The following is a 24,683-nucleotide window of genomic DNA, read 5'->3' as shown; positions in this document are numbered from 1 at the left end:
CAGTTCAAAAAGCACTAAGCGTTTGCGATTAAACTAGTGCTTTTTGGTGTGCACTGGCCCTTAGACCCCCAGCTAGGTTGTGTGGATATAGAGATCCAGCCACTACGATTTAGCGCCACTCCAATCCAGGCTCGCAGGTGCAAACAACAACGTCATCATTTGTGGACACAGTGGAAAGATCATTGGATTAAGGGTGCCAATCAATCGATAAAGGAAAATCAGTGCTGCAACATGTCTGTTCGATTGATGTTTTGATTGATTTTGGGCCAAGTAAGATTTTAGGGGGCATGGGCACCCTAAGGGACACACACTTTAACACTTGGGGGGTGGCTAGGCAGGTGGCATAGGCTTTGGCACTAGGCCAAATTTCTGATTTCACTGTATTAGTCAGTGGCCCTAACAGCGGAATGTCCTACTGTCTCTTCAACCTCCTTCAACTTCCATAGACAGTGGTGACATAAATATTTACAATAACTGGATGTTCTGTAGGGGACTAAGCCACATCACCACATCCAGTGTATGCCAAGAATGCGGTAAGTAGCAGCACTCAGAGCTCTCTCAGATGAACCACAAGTGTGGCAGCGGTTGATACACAGTGAGGTTACTGCTTGGTAAAAGACCCCAGCATGTAGCAGCCAGGGCCGGCTGCACATGTAGAGACCACTGCAAGTGATGGACTGTAGCAATCTGCTGCAAGTGTCCTGCACCAGAACAGGATCGGCTGACGACAAACAATTAAGTGTTCTGATGTCAGCCGAGACCTTGGCGGTGATGCAGGCGGTGGCAGTGGCTCCGCAGATTTTCAATCAAGTTCATGCTGAAATTGGTTGAAAATCTGTGTGCAGTGTGTGGGCAGCCAAAAGATCCCTCTCTGATCAGATTCAGTCAGAGAGGGGAGTAGACATGTACGCGTCGCTGGTGAGTTGGGCGCAGGGTGAGCGGAATGACGGCTCTCCCTGCTGCCACAAAACTCCCAGGCGGTGTTAAATAATATTTCCCCTCAGAGTTGTCGCAACTTGGAGGGAGATGTAATTTGGGATCTGGCGATCGCCCCAGCCCAAATTACCCTTACGCGCCCCACGTAGTATAACATTACTGCTATGGGGTGCATATGCAAAAGCGGGGGGGATTACAGCTGCCCAGAATCCCCCCGCAGACCAGGGCCGGTGCAGTGTCCGGGGACAGGCACAAGCTGAGACACCAGCACTGCCACCTTTCTTTCCCTGCTACAGTTGACTTTGGATGTAACAGCAGCAGCTTGTGTACAGAGCATGGAGCAGCTCCAAGGAACTTGTCAGAGTCTGGTATGAGCACAGCCCTGTGTCCTCCTGCATTACCAATGTCAGCTGTCCTGATTATTAGCTGTATCCAAACTGCCCCTGATCGATCCTGTTGTTGGTCGGAGTCGGACGGGAAATTGCATTATGTGCACCCAGCATAATTCTCTATCATATTATTATACTGTATTGTATTCCTTTCAGGAATCTTCTCCCTTAGAAAATCCTGAGTTTGCCCCTTGAGTGCCTAGTTTCAGCACTGAGCACTGAAACAACCTGCTTTGAGAGAGGATCTACGTTATCTGATGGGCAATCTATAGCTGTATGGACAGTTCTCACCATTAATACTTGTCCACACTGCCTCAATTTGTAATACAAGAACAAAAACACCAGGATATCTGTACTTTGGTCTGTAAGTACAGTTATCTCTAAAGTGGCTCCAAGTGTGACTAGCTTGAGACCTCAAAAGTACATTCGTTGAAGTTTTGTGTCACAAAATAAACTATCCAGAAAAACGTAGCCTGATATACCACAGCCTGCATGTCAGGCAATGGCCTTCAATGAACACAAGATGGGGCAGTAAAGAATCCATAACTTTATATTTTACAATTGATGAAGCGTTGTGAAAGTGTGCATAGCTAGCAGATTCATCTCACATTGCTCAGTGCTGCCACCTCCTGCGGCAGCTGGTACAGCAGGTTGTTCTTCAGAAGAAGGGACGTCAGCTGGGAGAGGCTGCCCACGGCGCGGGGCACACGCTGCAGTCTCTTGCCGTTGAGGTTCAGTGTCCTGGCATTGCCCCGGATCGCTCGCAGCACCAGGACATCAGCCATCTATACCGCTCCCATCCACACTGCACGGAGAAAGGACGCATACTAGTTTCCATAGTGATGACGCTGAGCGTGGGAATGAAAACTTCTGAGAATCCATCGGCCATTTTACATGTGGGCAAAAGGAAAATGTCATTGTTTTTATGGTGTGTATATAGGAGATCTACATATTGGTGAGAGTGGGGAGTGATATGTGAGTACCGACTAGGCAAATGCTGATCCGGGTGCCCAAGCACCTTCCCCCCTTTATTAATTTTTAAAGTGTAACCATCGGGCATAAAATAAAATAAAAAATTCTTTATTTTTAGCTGGTAAACAAGTAATAAGGATACTCAGCGCTGCGTAATATGTTTGCGCTTTATAAATACAATAAATAATAATAATCAGGCAATCCAAAAGTTAAAATCTCTATTACTTTTCTTGTTTATAAATGATCATTCCCCAGTTTACCTGACTCTTATTTGGTACGTTGCCGCAAAAAAGGAAGTTGCAGGGCATGTTGGGTTGTCCTTTTTTGCTTCTGTACATTAGTTAAGACTGAGGGGAAATAAGCAAAAGAAAGACAACCCAGCATGCCCTGCAACTTCCTTTGTGCGGCACCGTACCAAATAAGAGTCGGGTGAACTGGGGAATGATCATTTATAAACAAGAAAAGTTAGAAGTTTTAACTTTTGGATTGCCTGGTTAGCATCCGTATTACTTGTTTACAGGGACGGATCTAGACCAAGTTGCACCTGGGGCAAGGTCAGCTTTTGGCGCCTAAAGGTCAGGTTTTGGCGCCTAAACTGCCATTCCCCATCTAGTTTTTGCACCTAAAGGTCAGGTTTTGGCACCTAGAGAACAGGTTTTGGCGCCTAAACTGCCATTCCCCATCCTAATTTTGCCGCCTTTTTAAGAATTCAACTAACTGCGCCAGGGACAAGATACCCGCCTGCCCCCTCCCCCTAGATCCGTCCCTGCTTGTTTACCTGATAAAAATAAAGAATTGATTTTTCATTTTATGCCCGACAGTTACACTTTAATACAGGTGTATAGCTCCCAACTGTCCCTCTTTTGGGTCACCCGAGCTGCTTGGTTTGGGTCACCCGAGCTGCTTGGTTACTCTGTTGTACTGGTCCAAGCCCTATCTCATACAGCCATATCAATCTCTGCCATGTACTGATGAGGGCCAAAAGCCTGAAGCAGGCTGTCTACATGTGGGGTTGGTGTGGCCGTATAATATTTAAAGCAATAGACTTGCTATACACCAACGGTTCTGGATGCTTGTCTAGCTTACTAGGGCGAAAAGGGATAATTGGAAGATACAGTAAAGACTGTATCATTTAGCTGAGACAATAACGATTATACTTACTATTCTCACTTGGGAGCAAAATGAGATACTTACAGAGAGAGAATCCTATTGAGGCTTCTCTCAGTGCCTTAATGCCTTCCATCGCTGAGTGCGGGTCCCAGGAAGATTGGTGACACGTCATTGTTGCCAATCATATCAGCGGCATGCACCTCCTTTTTATCAGTGTGGCCACGCCTGTTGCACATGCACGGGTGTGGCCGTAAGCCGGAGCCTCTCGTGTACTACTGCTACTGCCCATTCTCGCATGCTAGCCGTGCTCATGTTGGTACTGCACAGTAACCGGAGAGGGACGTGGCCCTGATGTGGAGGGAGGCCGTGCTGATTAAGGGGGGACATCAGAGCACTGCGGAAAGCCTCAAAAGGATCCTCAGGCTTTCCTCTCTTCAGGTAAACTTCTCTTTTTGAACCTAAGCTTTGGCTCAGGTTCCCTTTAACTACTTAAAGACCGCCCCACGCCAATGGGCGTGGTCGCGGCGGCAGCCCCAGGACCGCCTAACGCCAATTGGCATCAAGTCCTGAGGCTGCATTTTGCAGGAGATCGCGCTCCGCTCCTTCTTCAGTCTCCGAGTGGCAATCACCGCTGGGGAGACTGTTAGACGGCATGATCGCTGTCTATTTACATGTACAGCGCTGCGATCGGCAGCAGCGCTGTACTGGGGACAGCCGTGTGACACGGCTGTCCCCTCCTGAGACTGGGGTGTGATCGGCTGTCATAGGCTGAAGCCTATGACAGCTGATCACCCTTATTGACTGGCGGGGGGAGGGAGGGAGCAGGGGCGCCCAAGTAAAAAAAAAAGTAAAATGTATTAAAAATAAATAAAATAAATATTAAAAAAAAATAAATAAACAACTTGGGGGGGGGGGGGATCAGACCCCTCCAACAGAGAGCCCTGTTGGTGGGGAGAAAAGGGGGGGGGATCACTTGTGTGCTGTGTTGTGCGGCCCTGCAGTTTGGCCTTAAAGCTGCAGTGGCCAATTAACAGTAAAAAGGCCTGGTCTTTAGGGGGGTTTAACACTGCGGTCCTCAAGTGGTTAAATACAAAATAAGACTGGGATTCTCAGTTGAGGATTTATTCATTTATATCCTTTAGGTGGCCATACACCATACAATTTTGCTAAAAATTGATCAGAAAAATCTAACACTCACGATCTTCTTTTATTGAATAAGAAACAGGAAATTCAAACAGATTTCTTGAACAAATGAAAAAAAGCTTAACATTTTTTGGGCCAACCATTTGTAATTATCAAATTGGTGTGAAATTGGATCTTTTAATTGTATAGTGTGTGGCCACCTTTAGAATATCTGATCCAGAAAAAGCCTGAAGAGGGGTTATTCTGACTTTAATGGCTGCATGCTTTTTTGAAATGTGTGATTCAAATTAAAGAAAGCAAAAGATAAGCATGGCAGCTCATTAGCTGGCATTTTTATAGAGAATAATTTTATAGAGAATGGCAGTCTCCATATTCCTTTAGTTTTCCTTCAAGTGACTTTTCATCATATGGTAGTTGGTCAGTTTTTTTCTCTTGCCAACCCCAAGTCCCATATTTCTTTGTTGGTTTTATTTAGATCAGAAGAAGGTATTTATGCATAAACCAGTATTGCCAGTAAGCTTTGTGATCAGGGAAGGTTTGGTGTACAGAATAAAAAGTAAGCACTTTAACCACTTGCATTCCAGTAGTCTTTGGCTCCTTAAAGAGAAACTCCGACCAAGAATTGAGCTTTATCCCAATCAGTAGCGGCTATCTATTCCTTTTCACAAACAGACCATCAGGGGGTGCTGTATGACTGATATTGTGGTGAAACTCCTCCCACAAGAAACTCTGACGACCGTGGTACTCCTGGCAGTTTCCTGTCTGTGAACCATGTTGCATAGTAGGAAATAGCTGTTTTCAACTGCCAAAAAAGCATGCAGCAGCTACATCACCTGTCAACAGTAAAAATGTCACCATGTAATAAATGTCAGAATGTAAATCAGGGATTTAAAATATTTTACAATGGGCAAACACTGACTAAATCATTTATACATACAGTGGGTTGCAAAAGTATTCAGCCCTCTTGAAGTTTTCCACATTTTGTCACATTACTGCCACAAACATGCATCAATTTTATTGGAATTCCATGTGAAAGACCAATACAAAGTGGTGTACATGTGAGAAGTGAATCGAAAATCATACATCATTCCAAACATTTTTTACAAATAAATAACTGCAAAGTGGGGTGTGCGTAATTATTCGGCCCCCTTTGATCTGAGTGTAGTCAGTTGCACATAGACATTGCCTGATGAGTGCTAACGACTAAATAGAGTGCACCTGTGTGTAATCTAATGTCAGTACAAATACAGCTGCTCTGTGGATGTCTAAGAGAATCTTGGGAGCAACAACACCATAAAGTCCAAAGAACACACCAGACAGGACAGGGATAAAGTTATTGAGACATTTAAAGCAGGCTTAGGCTACAAAAAGATTTCCAAAGCCTTGAACATCCCACGGAGCACTGTTCAAGCGATCATTCAGAAATGGAAGGAGTATGGCACAACTGTAAACCTACCAAGACAAGGCCGTCCACCTAAACTCACAGGCCGAACAAGGAGAGCGCTGATCAGAAATGCAGTCAAGAGGCCCATGGTGACTCTGAACGAACTGCAGAGATTTACAGCTCAGGTGGGAGAATCTGTCCATGGGATGACTATTAGTCATGCACTGCACAAAGTTGGCTCTTATGTAAGAGTGACAAGAAGAAAGCCATTGTTAACAGAAAAGCATAAGAAGTCTCGTTTGCAGTTTCCCACAAGCCATGTGGGGGACACAGCAAACAAGTGAAAGAAGGTGCTCTGGTCGCTATGTCACATTACTGCCACAAACATGCATCAATTTTATTGTAATTCCACGTGAAAGACCAATACAAAGTGGTGTACATGTGAGAAGTGGATCAAAAATCATACATCATTCCAAACATTTTTTACAAATAAATAAATGCAAAGTGGGGTGTGCGTAATTGTTCGGCCCCCTGTGGTCTGAGTGCAGTCAGTTGCACATAGACATTGCCTGATGAGTGCTAATGACTAAATAGAGTGCACCTGTGTGTAATCTAATGTCAGTACAAATATAGCTGCTCTGTGGATGTCTAAGAGAATCTTGGGAGCAACAACACCATAAAGTCCACCATAAAGGCCCCCTGAGTCAATACTTTGTAGAACCACCTTCTGCTGCAATTACAGCTGCCAGTCTTTTAGGGTATGTCTCTACCAGCTTTGCACATCTAAAGACTGAAATCCTTGCCCATTCTTCTTTGCAAAACAGCTCCAGCTCAGTCAGATTAGATGGACAGCGTTTGTGAACAGCAGTTTTCAGATCTTGCCACAGATTCTTGATTGGATTTAGATCTGGACTTTGACTGGGCCATTCTAACACATAGATATGTTTTGTTTTAAATCATTCCATTGTTGCCCTGTATTTGGCTCCATCCATCTTCCCATCAACACTGACCAGCTTCCCTGTCCCTGCTGAAGAGATGCACCCCCCAAGCATGATGCTGCCACCACCATATTTGACAGTGGGGATGGTGTGTTCAGAGTGATGTGCAGTGTTAGTTTTCCGCCACACATAGCGTTTTGCATTTTGGCCAAAAACTTTCATTTTGGTCTCATCTGACCAGAGCACCTTCTTCCACATGGTTGCTGTGTCCCCACATGGCTTGTGGCAAACTGCAAACGGGACTTCTTATGCTTTCTGTTAACAATACCTTTCTTCTTGCCACTCTTCCATAAAGGCCAACTTTGTGCAGTGCATGACTAATAGTTGTCCTATGGACAGCTTCCCACACCTGAGCTGTAGATCTCTGCAGCTCGTCCAGAGTCACCATGGGCCTCTTGACTGCATTTCTGATCAGCGCTCTCCTTGTTCGGCCTGTGAGTTTAGGTGGATGGCCTTGTCTTGGTAGGTTTACAGTTCTGCCATACTCCTTCCATTTCTGAATGATCGCTAGAACAGTGCTCCTTGGGATGTTCAAGGCTTTGGAAATCTTTTTGTAGCCTAAGCCTGCTTTAAATGTCTCAATAACTTGATCCCTGACCTGTCTTGTGTATTCTTTGGACTTCACAGTGTTGTTGCTCCCAATATTCTCTTAGACAACCTCTGAGGCCCTCACAGAGCAGCTGTAGTTGTACTGACATTAGATTACACACAGGTGCACTCTATTTAGTCATTAGCACTCATCAGGCAATGTCTATAGGCAACTGACTGCACTCAGATCAAAGGGGGCCGAATAATTATGCACACCCCACTTTGCAGTTATTTCTTTGTAAAAAAAATGTTTGGAGCCATGTATGATTTTCGTTCCACTTCTCACGTGTACACCACTTTGTGTTGGTCTTTCATGTGGAATTCCAATAAAATTGATGCATGTTTGTGGCAGTAATGTGACAAAATGTGGAAAACTTCAAGGGGGCCGTATACTTTTGCAACCCACTGTAATTATTGTAAAAATTAAGCACTTTTTTTATTACCGTACATTACTAGTAGACCTAAGCCCATTTAAAAACGGGCTAGGTCTGTCACTGCGCATGCGCCTGCACATTTCCGCCGCGCGCGGAGCGCATGTGGGACACACACAGGGACATGGGACGCAGAGACATTAGGGTTTTATTATAGAAGATTTTCACTGGAGTTCCTCTTTAAGAAGAGACTGCCGGTACCAAAATTAGTCTCCTACCGGCTTCATTGCCACACGGATCCGCTGCTCACTCATTGCCGCAAGCCCCTTGCTCTGCTGTCGTTATGGCGGCAGAGCTCTGTGAGCTGGTCAGGAGGTGATTTCATTGGCTCCTGACCCTGTGATCACTGTGAACCAATGAAATCACAGTAATCACGGGGTCAGGAGCAAATGAAATCTATGTCCTGGCAGGAATAAGCATCCACAAACAGGACGTAGATTTCAATTACTGCGGTCTGGAAGTGGTTAAGGCTCTGATTCTGTCCGAAGGATTTCTTTTCCATTTCTTTTTTTCAGCTGTAAATCACTTATTTCTAAATGTGCTCCAGATGATTAGGGAGACACTTATCTACACAGAAAATGCACATTTTTTTTGCATACACAAATTTTCAGGCTGGGATCACATTTGTCTCTTTTCGTGCATATTTCCGGCACAGAAAAACTGATTTAAACTGAGAACTCATGGTAATAGATGGGCTAGTTCACACCTGAATGCGTTTTTCATGCACAGAAAAGTAAAAAAAACTGACATCCAGGATAATTCCGCACATCTTGTCAGTTTTCTCTATCAAGTACATTAACTGCAAACGCACATAGTGTACAGGAAAAAAAATGTGTGCAGAAAACTGAAAGACAAGTGTGACCCCTGCCTGAGAATACACGTGTTTATGTACTTTACAACTTATAATGGATCTTTCTTTTGCAAACTGCTGAATTGTGCTAGGGCCCATTTCCACTGCTGGGGAAATCGGACCAAATCCACATAGTTTCCCCACAATCAAATCTCGCGGGGAAACTCGTCTATAGGGGATGATGCCGCCACTGTCCGAATCGCTTGCCTTAGCAATTCGGCCGACATTGCAGCATTTTTTAGGGAGGGAGGCAGTGAATCCCATACCCATGACACGGCTTCTGGGATTCGTCTGCGTGCTCACAGACCAGGAAGTTCTGCCTCACTTTCCGTGCAGCAGCTAGTGAAAATGGGCCCTAAGGGCCCTTTTCCACTAGCAAGCGCGATCGCAAGCGCAAATCACCTGCGCTTGCAATCACACAGGCTCCTTTTTCCACTGTCGGCATTCGTTGCTGTACCGCCGCCGGGAGTGTAACGCGATTGCAACTAGAATCGCGCAGGACAGCGATCGCGTTTCGGTAAAAAAATGAATTGTGATCAAAGCGCCGTAGTGGAAAAAGAGCACCGCGATTTACATGTTATCGCGGTGCTTTAGCGATTAGAAAAACATCTGTGATGCGCTTTTTAAATCGCATCGCAGCCAGTGGAAAAGGGCCCTTATGGTGGATTCCATGTTAAGAATATTTTATGCAATTTGTATGTTTGACCACTAGATGTCGCCAGAGTATAAGCATTAATATTGGAAGTGGAAAAAGAAATACAGTACAATACAATACAATAACATTTCTATAGCGCTTTTCTCCCATAGGACTCAAAGCGCTTAGGCTCTCTCAAATTCAGTAATTAGTAGGATGAAGTATTCACACAACAAAAGTTATATTTCTGCAAATGCCAGACTGAACAGTCTGGATTTAAACACGTCCAGGGATGGGGCTGTCCTGATCTGTTGAGGTAAGGAGTTCCAAAACGTAGGGGCAGCATGACAGAAGGCTCTGGGACCAAAAGTTTCCAAGTGGACTCTGGGTATGACTAGATTATTAGAACCTGTGGATCTGAGAATGCGGGGATTGCTACGCAGCTGTAACATATTTTTCATGTATCCAGGGCCTAGATTATTCAGGGATTTAAATGTCAGTAGGCCGATCTTGAATAGGACTCTCCATTCTATAGGTAGCCAGTGAAGGGAATGCAGGACTGGCGTTATGTGGCAGTGACGGGGTTGGTTGGTTAGCAGTCTGGCAGCAGTATTCTGTATCAGCTGTAGGCGGTACAAGGCCTTTTTTGGAAGGCCAGTGTAGAGAGCATTGCAGTAGTCCAGTCGGGATGTGATGAAGGCGTGGACTAAGGTTGGCAGATCTTCTGGGGGTATGAGGTGCTTGATTTTTGCAATGTTCTTCAGGTGAAAATAGGATGATTTCACCACAGCAGAGATTTGAGTTCTGAAGTTTAAATCCCCATCAATTAGAACTCCCAGGCTACGCACATGATCAGAGCTGCGTAGATCCGTGCCTCCTATTCCCAGTGGTGAAGACTGCAAGTTAAGTTGTTTTGTTATCATGCTCTGCCCTCCAATCAGAAGGACTTCAGTTTTGTCTGCATTTAGTTTCAGCCAGTTGTCATTCATCCATTGCTGTAGTTCACGTAAGCAGGCGTTTATAGTTAGAGTTGGGTCTGTCACACCAGGCTTGAAGGAAATATATAGTTGGGTGTCGTCTGCATAGCAGTGGTATGTCAGGCCATGTTTTTGGATTAGTTTTCCCAACGGTAGCATGTAAATTGTGAAAAGCAGGGGAGAGAGGATTGAGCCCTGGGGCACCCCATACTTAAGTGTTACAGGGGTGGACAGGAAGGGCCCCATAGACACTTTGTGGGTTCTGCCACTCAAGAAGGATTGGAACCACTGAAGTACTATGCCATCAATGCCGCAGTATTCCTGTAGCCTGTTTATCAAGATGTCATGGTCAACTGTGTCAAAGGCTGCAGCAAGGTCTAGCAGTATGAGGATCGAGCACTCTCCTCTGTCTCTTGCCATGAGCAGGTGGTTGCATATTTGGATGAGGGCAGTTTCAGTGCTGTGGTGTTTCCTGAAGCCAGACTGGAATGGGTCATAACTGTTATTTTGTAGGATTCTGGCTTCTAGCTGGAGGTATACAGCTTTTTCAATTAGCTTGCCCAGAAAGGGGAGGTTAGAGACAGGTCTGTAGCTGGTCATTGCATCTGGGTCTAGGGAGGGTTTTTTGAGGAGAGGCCTGATGATTGCTTCCTTCAGTAAAGCAGGAAATATCCCTGATTGTAAAGAACAGTTAACAATTTTGAATAATACCGGTACGAACAGGTTGGGGCAGTTCAACATGAACTGTGTTGGGCCAGGATCCAGGTCACAGGTAGTTAGGCGGACGTGAAGGAGGATGCTTGATGTGACTTCTTCATCAATTTCTTTGAAGTTTGACCAAGGTGTTACGTTGTCTCTGCTAATGGTCTTCGGCGCTATATTAGGCTCAGATGCTGTAAGTTGGATGGCGGACCTTATAGCGGAGACTTTGTCTGTGAAGAAATGGGCAAATTGGTCACAGAGGTCCTTTGAAGACTCGATATTAAGTTTTTGACATGCTGGGTTGCAGAGTTTTTCCACTGTGCGGAACAGTTGGGCTGGTTTGTTAACTGCATTTGCAATCTCTTGTGATAGAAAGGATGATTTTTTTCCCGTGATTACCTTTTGGTAGCTCTTCAAGTGGAACATTAAGGCATGTTTGTCTTCTGGGGACTGAGATTTGCGCCACAGCCTCTCAAGTTTTCGGCCTTGTCTTTTCAGCTCTTTTATAGCGTTATCAAACCACTGTGCATGATGGTGTGGAGTAAGATATTTGGTGCGCAGAGGAGCAATGGTCTCAAAGGTGGAGGACACACATTTGTTGTATTTAAACACCAGAGTATCAGGGTCCAAGCTGGAGTCAGTCAATTCATCAAAGCTAAGGTTATCTCGGATATGTTGAGGTGTTAGCCCTTTTAAGCGGCGATATTTTATTTGATTCTTGACCTGGTGTTTGACGGCTGGTATTGAGAGGGAGAAGTGGATAGTGTGATGGTCTGACCAGGCAACAGGATTAATTTCCACATTGGCTATTGACAGCCCAGTATGGAATATAAGGTCCAGAGTGTGACCTTTCCTGTAAGTAGCAGAGCTGATTGATTGGAGGAAGCCCAGTTCATGTAAGGCACGAGGTAGCTCTTTTCCAAATTGTGAGGAGGAGTCGTCCACCCATGTATTGAAATCTCCAAGAACAATCCATCTGGGGTGTTCCAGTGTTAGGTTGCATAGGAGGTCTACAAGTTCCTCAAGGAACTCCTCAGTAGAGTCCTGGGATCCGGCACCAGCAGGGATCGCCTGATGCCGGATCCATGTGCTTGCTGGTTGCTTAAAGTGTACCTGAATGCTCACTACTTAAAGATTTGATACTTGCCCGGGGCTTCCTCCAGCCCCATAAGCTCGTCTGAGTCCCACGCCATCCTCCCGCGGTCTGCTGTTCAGCCCCAGTAAAAGGCTCGGTCGGGTCCAGTTTGGGTCTACTGCGCATGCGCGAACCTCCCGTGCATGCGCAGTAAACCTAGACTGATGCAACTGAGCCTATTACCAGGGCTGAACACAGCTGAATGGCAGACCGCGGAAGAACAGCGTAGGACTCAGATGAGCTTATGGGGCTGGAGGAAGTATCAAATCTTTACACTTTAAAGTGTACCAGAGCTGTAATAAAGTAAAAGTTTTATACATACGTGAGGCTTCCTCCAGCCCCATCCACACGAATCGCTCCCAGTCCGCCGTCCTCAGTCTTCTCCTTCTTCTGTCGGGGCCAGTCTACGCAGGAGAAGTGCGCCCTCTAGAGTGCAGCAGCCGCCGCTAGAGAGATACGTAAATAGCGCACTTCACTTGCATCAGACTGGCCGCCACTGGAGAAAGTAACGGGACCCGGTACAGAAGACAGAGAAGACTAAGGATGGCGGCGTGGGAGTGATCCGTGCGGATGGGGCTGGAGGAAGCCCCAGGTATTTATAAAACATTTACTTTATTACAGCTCTGGTTTCCTTTAACATCTCTGGTTTACTTTAAGTGATATGTGACATGGTGAGATAGACAAGTATATGTACAGTGCCAAACACGCATATAACTAGGCTTGCTTTTCTTCTTTCTCTGCCTGAGAGTTAATATTCAGCTTTGCAAGTGCAAGTAACCCAGTCAGACTATACCACCCCTCAATGATAAGGAATTACAGCCATAAAATACTTTCCTGGCAGAGAACTGGGCTTTTTTAAGCAGGGGATAGATAAAAAGGTCAATAGTTCATATATTTTAGCTCTCTGAGACACAGGACAGACTGTTTCATTGAGCTGAGACAAAACAATAAATCAATTTTTATAAGTTTTTAAACATAACATAAAACTGGAGTCACAGTTATTTTTAGGAGCAGAAGGATAGATAGGTACAATTGTTTTCTTCATCAGTTTATTTTCACTTAAAGAGACTCTGTAACAAAATTTTCAGCCTTATTTCTTCTATCCTAATAGTTCCTATACCTGTTCTAATGTAGTCTGGATAACTGCAGCCTTTTCTAGTTGCACTGTCTCTGTAATATATCTAATCATCTTTTCTTTGTCAAGCTTTGTTGACCCAGAGAGGGTCTGGTGTGATAGGGAGTAGTTATGCACGGCACGCCCCCTGCAGGCTCTGTGTGTGTGCTTTGTTTATCCCTCACAGACAGGTCTCTGCTCTCAATTTCAGCTTGTCTGAGGGGGGAGGGAGCTGAGAAACTGTGAGAATCCCTGACTGGAATGCAGAAAATTCACTACGTAATAAAAACTTGTAGTATACTGTAACATGATATATACACATACATCACTTACTGGTTAGCGGCCATGTTTTTTGTTTGTAATCACTGCCTGAAACTGGCGATTAAAAGCCAGGATCACGGCGGGGAGCGGCGGAAACGGCAAAGAGGGATCTAGGAGTTCACAGTGACTCGATTGGTGTTTTTTATTGTACAAATCGGACAATACAGATTCTCTTTAAGTTTCACTTTAAAACAATGAACATCAGTAATGGTAGACTTATTTGACTTATGGGTGTAAATTATGTAAAAAAAAAAAAGAAAAACCTTCCCAAAATAGTTGGTGGTGTGAAATTGAATGTGCATACTTCAAAGATAGAAGATCTAGGTTTATTTACAGTATAATCTACTTACTGTATATTGTACAGGTTTCAATCATGCCAGTAATAAGGGAAAGTGCACTGCCCAGCTCCTGCAGACAATAAGGGGTCATATGGAACTCTCTCCTACTGCTCATCAGGCTTGCCCCCTCCTTCAGCACCTTCAAACAAGCCCTCAAAACTCAAATCTTCAAGAAGGCCAATCCTACCTTGCCGATGTCCTAACTCTCTTTGCCAAGAACCTCTCAATGCAGCCCCCTTCTATCGTGCCACCACCCCCTCCCTTTAGATTGTAAGCTTTTGGCAGGGCCCTCCCTCCTTGTGTATCCTACCTGATCATGCATCCTGCTCAAAGAGTAATGTGAACTTGAATTACTGCGACTACTACCCCAGTGTATGATCTGACATTGTGGGTCGTACTGCTTATTACCTGTATTGGCCTCAATTCACTAAGCAGTTTAGACTAGTCTACTGATGGTTTTTAGTCTACTAATGGTTTGATTTCAAAATATTTTATTACAAGGTATAACAAATTACAGAAGATCAAAGTATTAAAGTATTGATATAAGCATGGAAGCTAGACAAGTTATGGACGATTCATACTTGGTCTACTAATGGTTTGGTGTAAATCAGTTGCATCAAGAGGGAATTCACTAATAATTACCGAATGTTTTAGACCTGGCCTAAAACCTAGGTTTTCAACGTGTGGTACCCAGGGGGTACTTCTCATGGTTCCAGGGGGTACCCTGGTTTGAGATACTTAACAATGAATAACAAAGAATAACAAATTTTAGAGTTTGAGAAGTTGATAAATCGTATTTAAACAACACCAAATTAGTATTTTAGCTAATTAAAAGCAAATGCTAGTAAATGCTAGGAAATTGTTTGGAACCAATTATCATATACTACTATTAAAGAGACACTGAAGCGAAAAAAAAAATGATATAGTGAATTGGTTGTGTACTATGAATAATTACTAGAAGATTAGCAGCAAAGAAAATATTCTCATATTTTTATTTTCAGGTTTATAGTGTTTTTTCTAACATTGCATCATTCTCTAATATGTGCAGATTACACAACACTCAGCATTCAAAATTATTCTTTCAGAGCAGTCTGTGAACTAATGACCTCTCCTCTGGCAGAGAAAAAGTAAATAGTTCAATAACAGTAGAGATAATAAAAGTCAGATAACAGCCCTCTCCAGGACTTTAATGCTGGGAATACACGGTTCGTTTTTGCCTTCGTTTAAACCTTCGTTTCGATTGTACCTTTTGTCCTTTTCGATCCCGAAATAATCGGTCATACGGTTAATATCACCACCCACGGTTTCGTTTTTTTTTTCGATTCTGATGGTTTCGTTTTTCCAATGATCGAAGGCTGCAAAGAAACGAAACGAAAATCCCTTTTTACAGGGACGGACTAGCATAAACGAATATATAATCGATCTGAACAGCCATCAAGCCTACCAATGGCTCGATTAGATGGATAAAGAGAGATAATATCAAACATGTTCGATCACTAGTCGTTCGTTTTTGGGGTCTATTAATCGAAACTATAATGAGATTATGACTATTTTCACATACGTTTTCAACACTCGATTCGTTTACCGAACGAATCGAAGGTTTAAACGAAGGCAAAAACGAACCGTGTATTCCCAGCATTAAAGTCGTAGAGCTTAAGGGCTTGTTTGCATAGAGATAACAACTGGAGTTTCTTAACTCTTCCTGTACTGGAAACAATTAGACTGATGTATCTGATCTTAATGTTTTTTTTCTTAGCTGTACTACACATACAAATCATATTTTTTTTTCGCTTCAGTGTCTCTTTAAATATATATTTGTCAAGGGGTAATTGTGATAAAATGTCCTTTACTAGGGGTACTTGGTGAGTACAGGGTTTTAAAAGGGGTACATACCAATAAAATGTTGAGAAACCCTGGTCTAAAACATTTGGTAATTAGGTCGGTAAAGCAGAGGAAATGATCAAAAGGTGCAATTCACAATAAGTAGCTATGACTGACATCCTTCTCCTCTGCATACAATTAAACTCCTGCATAATTCATTCAAAAGGTTCCATCCTCACGTCTAAAATACCTCACAGAATTACTTTACCGACAGAAATCAGCTGGTCTAATCTCTGTCAGAAAAAGTGGGCGTGGTTACTCCTTGTTTGCCTTTGTGAATTGCATCTTTTGATCATTTCCCCTGCTTTACTGACCTAATTACCGAATGTTTTAGACCAGGTTTAAAAACAGGTCTAAAACACCAAACCATCAGTAGACTATAAGCCATCAATAGAGTAGTCTAAACTGCTTAGTGAATTGAAGCCATTGTGTTGTCTGTGATACCTATCATCATGGTCTATTTACCCTATTTATTGTACAGTGCTGCACAATATGCTGGCGCTATATAAATCCAATAAATAATAATGTAACCATTAAATGTTCAGTGAATGGTATGTTATAAATACTATGTCATCACTAACTGCGCTGTTTAATGCGTTATAACGAAAGTGATTATATGTTGTATTTGAATTTAATATATCCATCCTCTAAATTGTTAATTTAACATAAATGATGGCGCTATAAACTACGCTTCTGCGTTCATTGTGAGTGTGGATGTGTTATTTATCCTTTTGGCCACTAGAGGGCGCCAAATGAGTACAATTCCACTTCAAAGGGTGAGAAAGAATGAATTAAATTAAGAGGTTTTTTTTTACAATATCGATAAACATCAGATGAGCAGATGATTGGTTGTTCTACCAGACTTTATGCTGGCCAAACAGTACTAGATATTATTAAAAGATTACAAAGCAGTGATGGGTGCGCAATCAATATTAGATTACATGAGATTTCTGCTGATGGTGCAAAATGGTAACCCAGGTAAACCAACCAACCAATCCAAAAGGTTACTTTGCCTGAAGTGCTGACTGCTTTTCAGGATTCCCTCAGGGTCTGAGGCTGTATGGTAAACTGTGGCAAAGGGAACTGGAATTGGAGGGTGACTGCGCATAGGTCACAGCATCCATGACCTCACAAGCCAATGAATAAGCACAGCACACATAGGTTATTTCAACATGCATTAAACAAGGCATTTTTTTAAGGACAGTGGTTTCAAAACTGTTATTTTAATTTAACCACTTCAGCCCGCAGGTGTTTTCACCTTCAGGACGGAAGCAATTTTCCAGTCAGCGCGCCTCCCATTCATTCAGCAATAACTTTATCACTACTCATCACACGTGAATGATCTGTATATTTTTTTTGACATAAATTAAGCTTTTCGTAAGCGATACTTGTTTTAAGTATTTACTTTATTTTCTACTAGTAAAAAGGCCCGCCCGTTAAAAAACGTGTGCTAGGTCACAGACGCTACCCCCCGCAATGTGCGCACATACAGTACAGACCAAAAGTTTGGACGCACCTTCTCATTCAAAGAGTTTTCTTTATTTTTATGACTATGAACGGTACTATTCCGTGAGCCGGGCGCAACCACCAGGTGGCGTTAATTACTATTCCCCTTCCAGGCCGCCATGGATAGTAGGGAAAGATGTAACTCTGGTGGAGTTTTATCGCCATCTAGTGGATGCGCCCGGCTAATGGAAAAGAACCCTATGAACATTGTAGATTCACACTGAAGGCATCCAAACTATGAATTAACACATGTGGAAGTACAGTACATAACCAAAAGTGTGAAACAACTGAAAATACGTCATATTCTAGGTTCTTCAAAGTAGCCACGTTTTGCTTTGATTGCTGCTTTGCACACTCTTGGCATTCTCTTGATGAGCTTCAAGAGGTAGTCACCTGAAATGGTTTTCACTTCACAGGTGTGCCCTGTCAGGTTTAATAAGTGGGATTTCTTGTCTTATGCAGGGCCGGCCCGCTCATGAGGCGGGGTGAAACTTTTGCCTCAGGCGGCAAAATTCCAGGGGCGGCACCCGCCCGTCCGTGGGTGCGGGGAGCCGGCCGCCGAGCTCGAGGGGTAGCTGGCAGGACGGGGGTATTGGGCCTAGCGGCGGGGAGGGGGGTCGGACCCCTCCCCTCCCTCGCCTGGGTCCCCCGTGCTCCGCTCCCCTCCAGCCTTAAATACAAGCAGCTGCTATGTGTAAGAGGCACGGGCGGGTAGGACTCACCTCTTCCTCGTTCCAAGCGTGCGCTCCACTGACGTCACTTCCTGCAGCGTTGCAGGAAGTGACGTCAGTGGAGCGCACTGTCTAGGGCCGGCCCTGGCCTTATGAATGGGGTTGGAACCATCTGTGGGGAAGTCAGGTGGATAGACAGCTGATAGTCCTACTGAATAGACTGTTAGAATTTGTATTATGGCAAGAAAAAAGCAGCTAAGTAAAGAAAAACGAGTGGCCATCATTACTTTAAGAAATGAAGGTCAGTTAGTTCGAAAAATTGGGAAAACTTTGAAAGTGTCCCCAAGTGCTGTCTCAAAATCCATCAAACGCTACAAAGAAACTGGCTCACATGCAGACCGCCCCAGGAAAGGAAGACCAAGAGTCATCTCTGCTGCGGAGGATAGGTTCATCATAGTCACCAGCCTCAGAAATCGCAGGTTAAAGTGAACCTTAAGTCACAAATAAAAAATGAGTTTTACTCACCTGGGGCTTCCCTCAGCCCCCTGCAGCTGATTGGTGCCCTCGCCGTGTCTCTCCAATCCTCCCGTTCCCACCGGCGACCACTTCCGGTTTTGCCGTCAGGACCCGACAGGCTGGAAACGCGAGTGATTCTTCGCGTTCCCAGCCACAATATCGCCTCCTATACTGCTATTGCGGCCTTCCTTCCCGCAATAGCAGCATAGGGGGAGATATTGTGGCTGGGAACACGAAGAATCACTCGCGTTCCCAGCCTGTCGGGTCGTGACGGCAAAACCAGAAGTGATCGCCGGCGGGGACGGGAGGATCGGAGAGACACGGCGAGGGCACCGATCAGCTGCAGGGGGCTGAGGGAAGCCCCAGGTGAGTAAAACTCATTTTTTTTGTGACTTAAGTGCCTCTTTAACAGCTGCTCAGATTAGAGACCAGGTCAATGCCTCACAGAGTTCTATCAGCAGACACATCTCTAGAACAACTGTTAAGAGGAGACTGTGTGAATCAGGCCTTCATGGTAGAATATCTGCTAGGAAACCACTGCTAAGGACAGGCAACAAGCAGAAGAGACTTGTTTGGGCTAAAGAACGCAAGGAATGGACATTAGACCAGTGGAAATCTGTGCTTTGGTCTGATGAGTCCAAATTTGATATTTTTGGTTCCAACCACCGTGTCTTTGTGTGACGCAGAGATGGTGAACGGATGGTCTCTACATGCCTGGTTCCAACCATGAAGCATGGAGGAAGAGGTGTGATGGTGTGGGGGTGCTTTGCTGGTGACACTTGGGGATTTATTCCAAATTGAAGGCATACTGAACCAGCATGGCCACCACAGCATCTTGCAGTGACATGCTATTCCATCCGGTTTGCGTTCAGTTGGACCATCATTTATTTTCCAACAGGACAATGACCCCAAACACACCTCCAGGCTGTGTAAGAGCTATTTGACCAGGAAGGAGAGTGATGGGGGTGCTGCGCCAGATGCCCTGGCCTCCACAGTCACCAGACCTGAACCCAGTCAAGATGGTTTGAGGTGAACTGGACCGCAGAGTTAAGGCAAAAGGGCCAACAAGTGCTAAGCATCACTGGGAATTCCTTCAGAACTATTGGAAGACCATTTTAGGTGACTACCTCTTGAAGCTCATCAAGAGAATGTCAAGAGTGTGCAAAGCAGTAATCAAAGCAAAAGGTGGCTACTTTGAAGAACCTAGAATATGACATATTTTCAGTTGTTTCAAACTTTTTGGTTATGTACTATACTATATTATTTTTTATTTTTGGGAAGGCCCATCAGCATATTCCCTACGTGTGTGGTAGTGAATGGATGTGGTGTTTATATAAGGTCTATATGGAATGGATATATTTTACCGATATATGTGGATAATTGATAAAATAAAAGAGATACTTTTAACTGAATAATCCTAGCGCTCCTCACATTTTTTCTATAATATGTACTGTACTTCCACATGTGTTCATTCATAGTTTGGATGCCTTCAGTGTGAATCTACAATGTTCATAGTCATGAAAATAAAGAAAACTCTTTGAATGAGAAGGTGTGTCCAAACTTTTGGTCTGTACTGAACGCATCCCGCTTGATTCTTCCCCACCACTGTATGAAGTACATGGCTATGCACACAGGGAGCTGCTTGCTTGGCAGTTGGAAAAAGCTGTTATTTCCCACAGTGCAATGAGAACCTCTGTGAACCACACACAGCAATCTGTCAGATCCGGCCCTGTGTCCTAACTGCCCTGGCTGCGCACATGCTCAGTACAAAAAAGCCAGGGACACACAACCATTCAGTTGATGACGCAGGGACACTTGCATTTAATTGTATAGGATGCATTTTATAGGCAAATACAAAAAAAGAAAAAGAGAAAATACACTATTTCTCCAATTCCATCCCGTATAGTGTATAAAACCCACCCATTTTATTTGCCCATTAGTCTCGGCTACCACAACATTTAAATTATGTTCCTAATGCAATGTATGGCGTCAATATATTATGTGGAAATAAAGTTGTATTTTTTCTGTCCCTTCAATTGTAAGCCCTTATGTACTAAAATAACAGTAATACACCCTCATAACACACACACACACACACACACACACACATATATATATATACAGTGGGTTGCAAAAGTATTCGGCCCCCTTGAAGTTTTCCACATTTTGTCACATTACTGCCACAAACATGCATCAATTTTATTGGAATTCCACGTGAAAGACCAATACAAAGTGGTGTACTTGTGAGTTAGTGGATCGAAAATCATACATCATTCCAAACATTTTTTACAAATAAATAACTGCAAAGTGGGGGTTGCGTAATTATTCGGCCTCCTGAGTCAATCCTTTGTAGAACCACCTTTTGCTGCAATTACAGCTGCCAGTCTTTTAGGGTATGTCTCTGCCAGCTTTGCACATCTAGAGACTGAAATCATTGCCCATGCTTCTTTGCAAAACAGCTCCAGCTCAGTCAGATTAGATGGACAGCGTTTGTGAACAGCAGTTTTCAGATCTTGCCACAGATTCTCGATTGGATTTAGATCTGGACTTTGACTGGGCCATTCTAACACATAGATATGTTTTGTTTTAAACCATTCCATTGTTGCCCTGGTTTTATCTTTAGGGTCATTGTCCTGCTGGAAGGTGAACCTCCGCCCCAGTCTCAAGTCTTTTGCAGTCTCCAAGAGGTTTTCTTCCAAGTTTGCACTGTATTTGGCTCCATCCATCTTCCCATCAACTCTGACCAGCTTCCCTGTCCCTGCTGAAGAGATGCACCCCCCGAGCATGATGTTGCCACCACCATATTTGACAGTGGGGATGGTGTGTTCAGAGTGATGTGCAGTGTTAGTTTTCTGCCACACATAGCGTTTTGCATTTTGCCAAAAAATTCCATTTTGGTCTCATCTGACCAGAGCACCTTCTTCCACATGGTTGCTGTGTCCCCCACATGGCTTATGGCAAACTGCAAACGGGACTTCTTATGCTTTCTGATAACAATGCCTTTCTTCTTGCCACTCTTCAATAAAGGCCAACATTGTACAGTGCATGACTAATAGTTGTCCTATGGACAGAGTCTCCCACCTGAGCTGTAGATTTCTGCAGCTCGTCCAGAGTCACCATGGGCCTCTTGACTGCATTTCTGATCAGCACTCTCCTTGTTCGGCCTGTGAGTTTAGGTGGGCGGCCTTGTCTTGGTAGGTTTACAGTTGTGCCATACTCCTTTCATTTCTGAATGATCGCTTGAACAGTGCTCCGTGGGATGTTCAAGGCTTTGGAAATCTTTTTGTAGCCTAAGCCTGCTTTAAATTTCTCAATAACTTGATCCCTGACCTGTTTTGTGTGTTCTTTGGACTTCACGGTGTTGTTGCTCCCAATATTCTCTTAGACAACCTCTGAGGCCGTCACAGAGCAGCTGTATTTGTACTGACATTAGATTACACACAGGTGCACTCTATTTAGTCATTAGCACTCATCGGGCAATGTCTATAGGCAACTGACTGCACTCAGATTAATGGGGGCCGAATAATTATGCACACACCACTTTGCAGTTATTTATTTGTAAAAAATGTTTGGAATCATGTATGATTTTCGTTCCACTTCTCACATGTACACCACTTTGTGTTGGTCTTTCATGTGGCATTCCAATAAAATTGATTCATGTTTGTGGCAGTAATATGACAAAATGTGGAAAACTTCAAGGGGGCTGAATACTTTTGCAACCCAATATATATATATATATATATATATATATATATATATATATATATATATATATATATATATATATATATATATGTCTCCCTAAGGCAGCTATTTATGGATTTTCTTTCCTGTTTTTTTTTTCAATCTGTTTGCTTGGTAACTGAGGGAAAGGGGGGGGGGGGGGGGGGCTTTGGAAGTGATTAATTATATTATATTAATATATAACAATCTGTGGTTTGTGTAATTTAACTTTTCGCCACTAGATGGCGCTAGAAACACGGATCCACACTGTAAGCGGTTTCGTGAGCGCTTGTGTTTGATTAGCACTTGCTGAGCACTTGTTAAATCGCTACTATTCACTTTCATCAAAATCGCAATAAAAATCCCGTAAAAATCGACTCGATTGCATACGCAGAAAAACGTATGTGATTGCAGTAATTTTTACCGCGATTTTTATGAAAGTGAATGGGAGCAATTTTTTAAAAGGGGCTCAGCAAATGCTAGTCAAACGCAAGCGCTTACAAAAGCACTTATAGTGTGGATCCGGCCTAACCAAGGATTGAACTTCATCCCAATCAGTAATAGATCACGGGGAGAGGGAGGCATGACAATTTTTTCTCTGCATTGCATTGTGGGAAATAATGGCCCATATGCAATTCACTTTTTCTCCTGAGTTTTCTCCTAGGAGATAATTTTTCATGTTCTGTTTAAAATAACTTTTCAGCACTCTGCAATTAAATAAGTATCAAAAAGTAGGCAAAAAAGAACAATAAAAATTATTTTGATGTTTGTTGTTTGTAAATGGTTTAAAGGGCATTTTATTGACAAGTTGTGAAAATATCATCTAGGAGAAAACTTAGGAAAAAAAGTGAATTGCATATGGGCCAATGGCTCTTTCCAGTTGCCAGGCAAGCAGTATCTCCCTTTGTGCGTGTATATATATTTAAAAAAAAAACTTTTAGCCTATGACATTGTTAGTGGGTGTGTTTATAGATAATGGCAGTTGCTGCTGTCTGTTTGATCCATTTTTGATCAAATAGCATGACGAATTACACAGCGAATATCAATCATTTCTTCATCTATCGTCTATTTTTTTTTCTCATTTTGCAATGTGTTGATTTTTTCCCTCTACTATTATCTTTTGGTAAAGTTCCTATTTAATAAATCTGGTATTCTGAAGCAACATATTTTAAAGATTTTTTTTTCAACAAAATGAATAAGCTTTATAGACTAGATGAATTTGTTCTTGGCCTGTATTCAGAATACATCATTCCCCTGGCTGGCTCCTTCCTTATGGCTCATTACAGGAAGTGTGTTGTCTGATGCCTGTCAGACTGAGTGGAAGAAAGAGAACAAGTTCTGTTCCTGTTTACAGGTAGATCTGTAGATAGTCGTCTGGCCTAGGTATTAAGATCTGTGTTTTTTGAGTTATAGGGAAATCACATTTCACCACAAGACACCTTATTACAGCAATGTAGATTATCATTGGCTCTCTTCCTGCATATCAATATACAAGAGAGGAAAACTTTTCTGTTTCAAAAAATTTTTATTGAGCTTTCATTAAGTTTTCATCACAAAGAGAACAATAGGTATAACAAAGTCATAAGCACAGTCAGGGCCGGGCCGAGGCATAGGCTGGAGAGGCTCCAGCCTCAGGGTGCAGTGTAGGAGGGGGCGCAGAATTCATTCAGCTGTCATTCCTAATTGTGTTTGAAGCAGAAAGAAATAAGAAAAGGGGATACATGGCAGTGACTGCAAGTCAGATAACTAGATATTAAGGTGTTGGGGAGGTTGTGGGCCCTGTGGCGCCTCTTAGTCTAATAGCAATCAGTGTGTGATGGCTGGGGTGGCAGGGATGGAGGGGTGCACTTTGGTGTCTCAGCCTTGGGTGCTGGAGGACCTTGTCCTGGCTCTGAGCACAGTATAACAGCCATAGTATTCATCAGGACCGTATTTCTGGAAAGATCACAAAGGCCCAGGCCTTGGGCAACAGCTGGCCAAGGGGTGGCTGGAGATGAAAGGGGGACTGCTGTATATAGAAGAAAAGGCTGCAAATGGAATACAGATGTTGTAAATAAGGAGCAACACATGGAAAGCTGCTGCCCAAGGGAGCCGTATAGAACTGAAGGAGGCTGTTGTATATGAATGTTAGACATGGAAGAAGGGGCTGCAAAAGGATTAGGAGGGGGTGCTGCACATGGAAGGAGAGCCACAAGAAAGTAGGCCTAGGAGCGAAAAAAAAAGTATAAATCCGGCTTTGGTATTCATTACACTAAGACAGGGTATACAGTGAACAAGTCATTGACCTGAAAGCAACATAACATTCACAGGCTCAAAAAGGGGTAAAGATAAAACGGATATTGGAGATGTAAATGGTACCTCAGG

At 43.5% G+C, this 24,683-nt stretch overlaps 1 protein-coding gene across 1 annotated transcript in view; it reads right to left on the bottom strand.

The window, feature by feature from the left end:
* LRRC69 (leucine rich repeat containing 69) overlaps positions 1 to 2,154 on the bottom strand; it is a 34,531-nt gene extending 32,377 nt beyond the window's left edge. The window contains exon 1 of the mRNA XM_068237632.1: positions 1,934 to 2,154. Within this exon, the coding sequence (XP_068093733.1) occupies positions 1,934 to 2,110 (177 nt within the window). The 5' untranslated portion in view covers positions 2,111 to 2,154. The remainder of the gene's footprint in view (positions 1 to 1,933) is intronic.
* Positions 2,155 to 24,683: the final 22,529 nt, after the last annotated feature.

The sequence above is a fragment of the Hyperolius riggenbachi genome, chromosome 5, assembly GCF_040937935.1.
Source record: "Hyperolius riggenbachi isolate aHypRig1 chromosome 5, aHypRig1.pri, whole genome shotgun sequence".
In the NCBI taxonomy this organism is placed as follows: domain Eukaryota; kingdom Metazoa; phylum Chordata; class Amphibia; order Anura; family Hyperoliidae; genus Hyperolius; species Hyperolius riggenbachi.
This window is presented reverse-complemented; position numbering and strand designations above follow the sequence as displayed.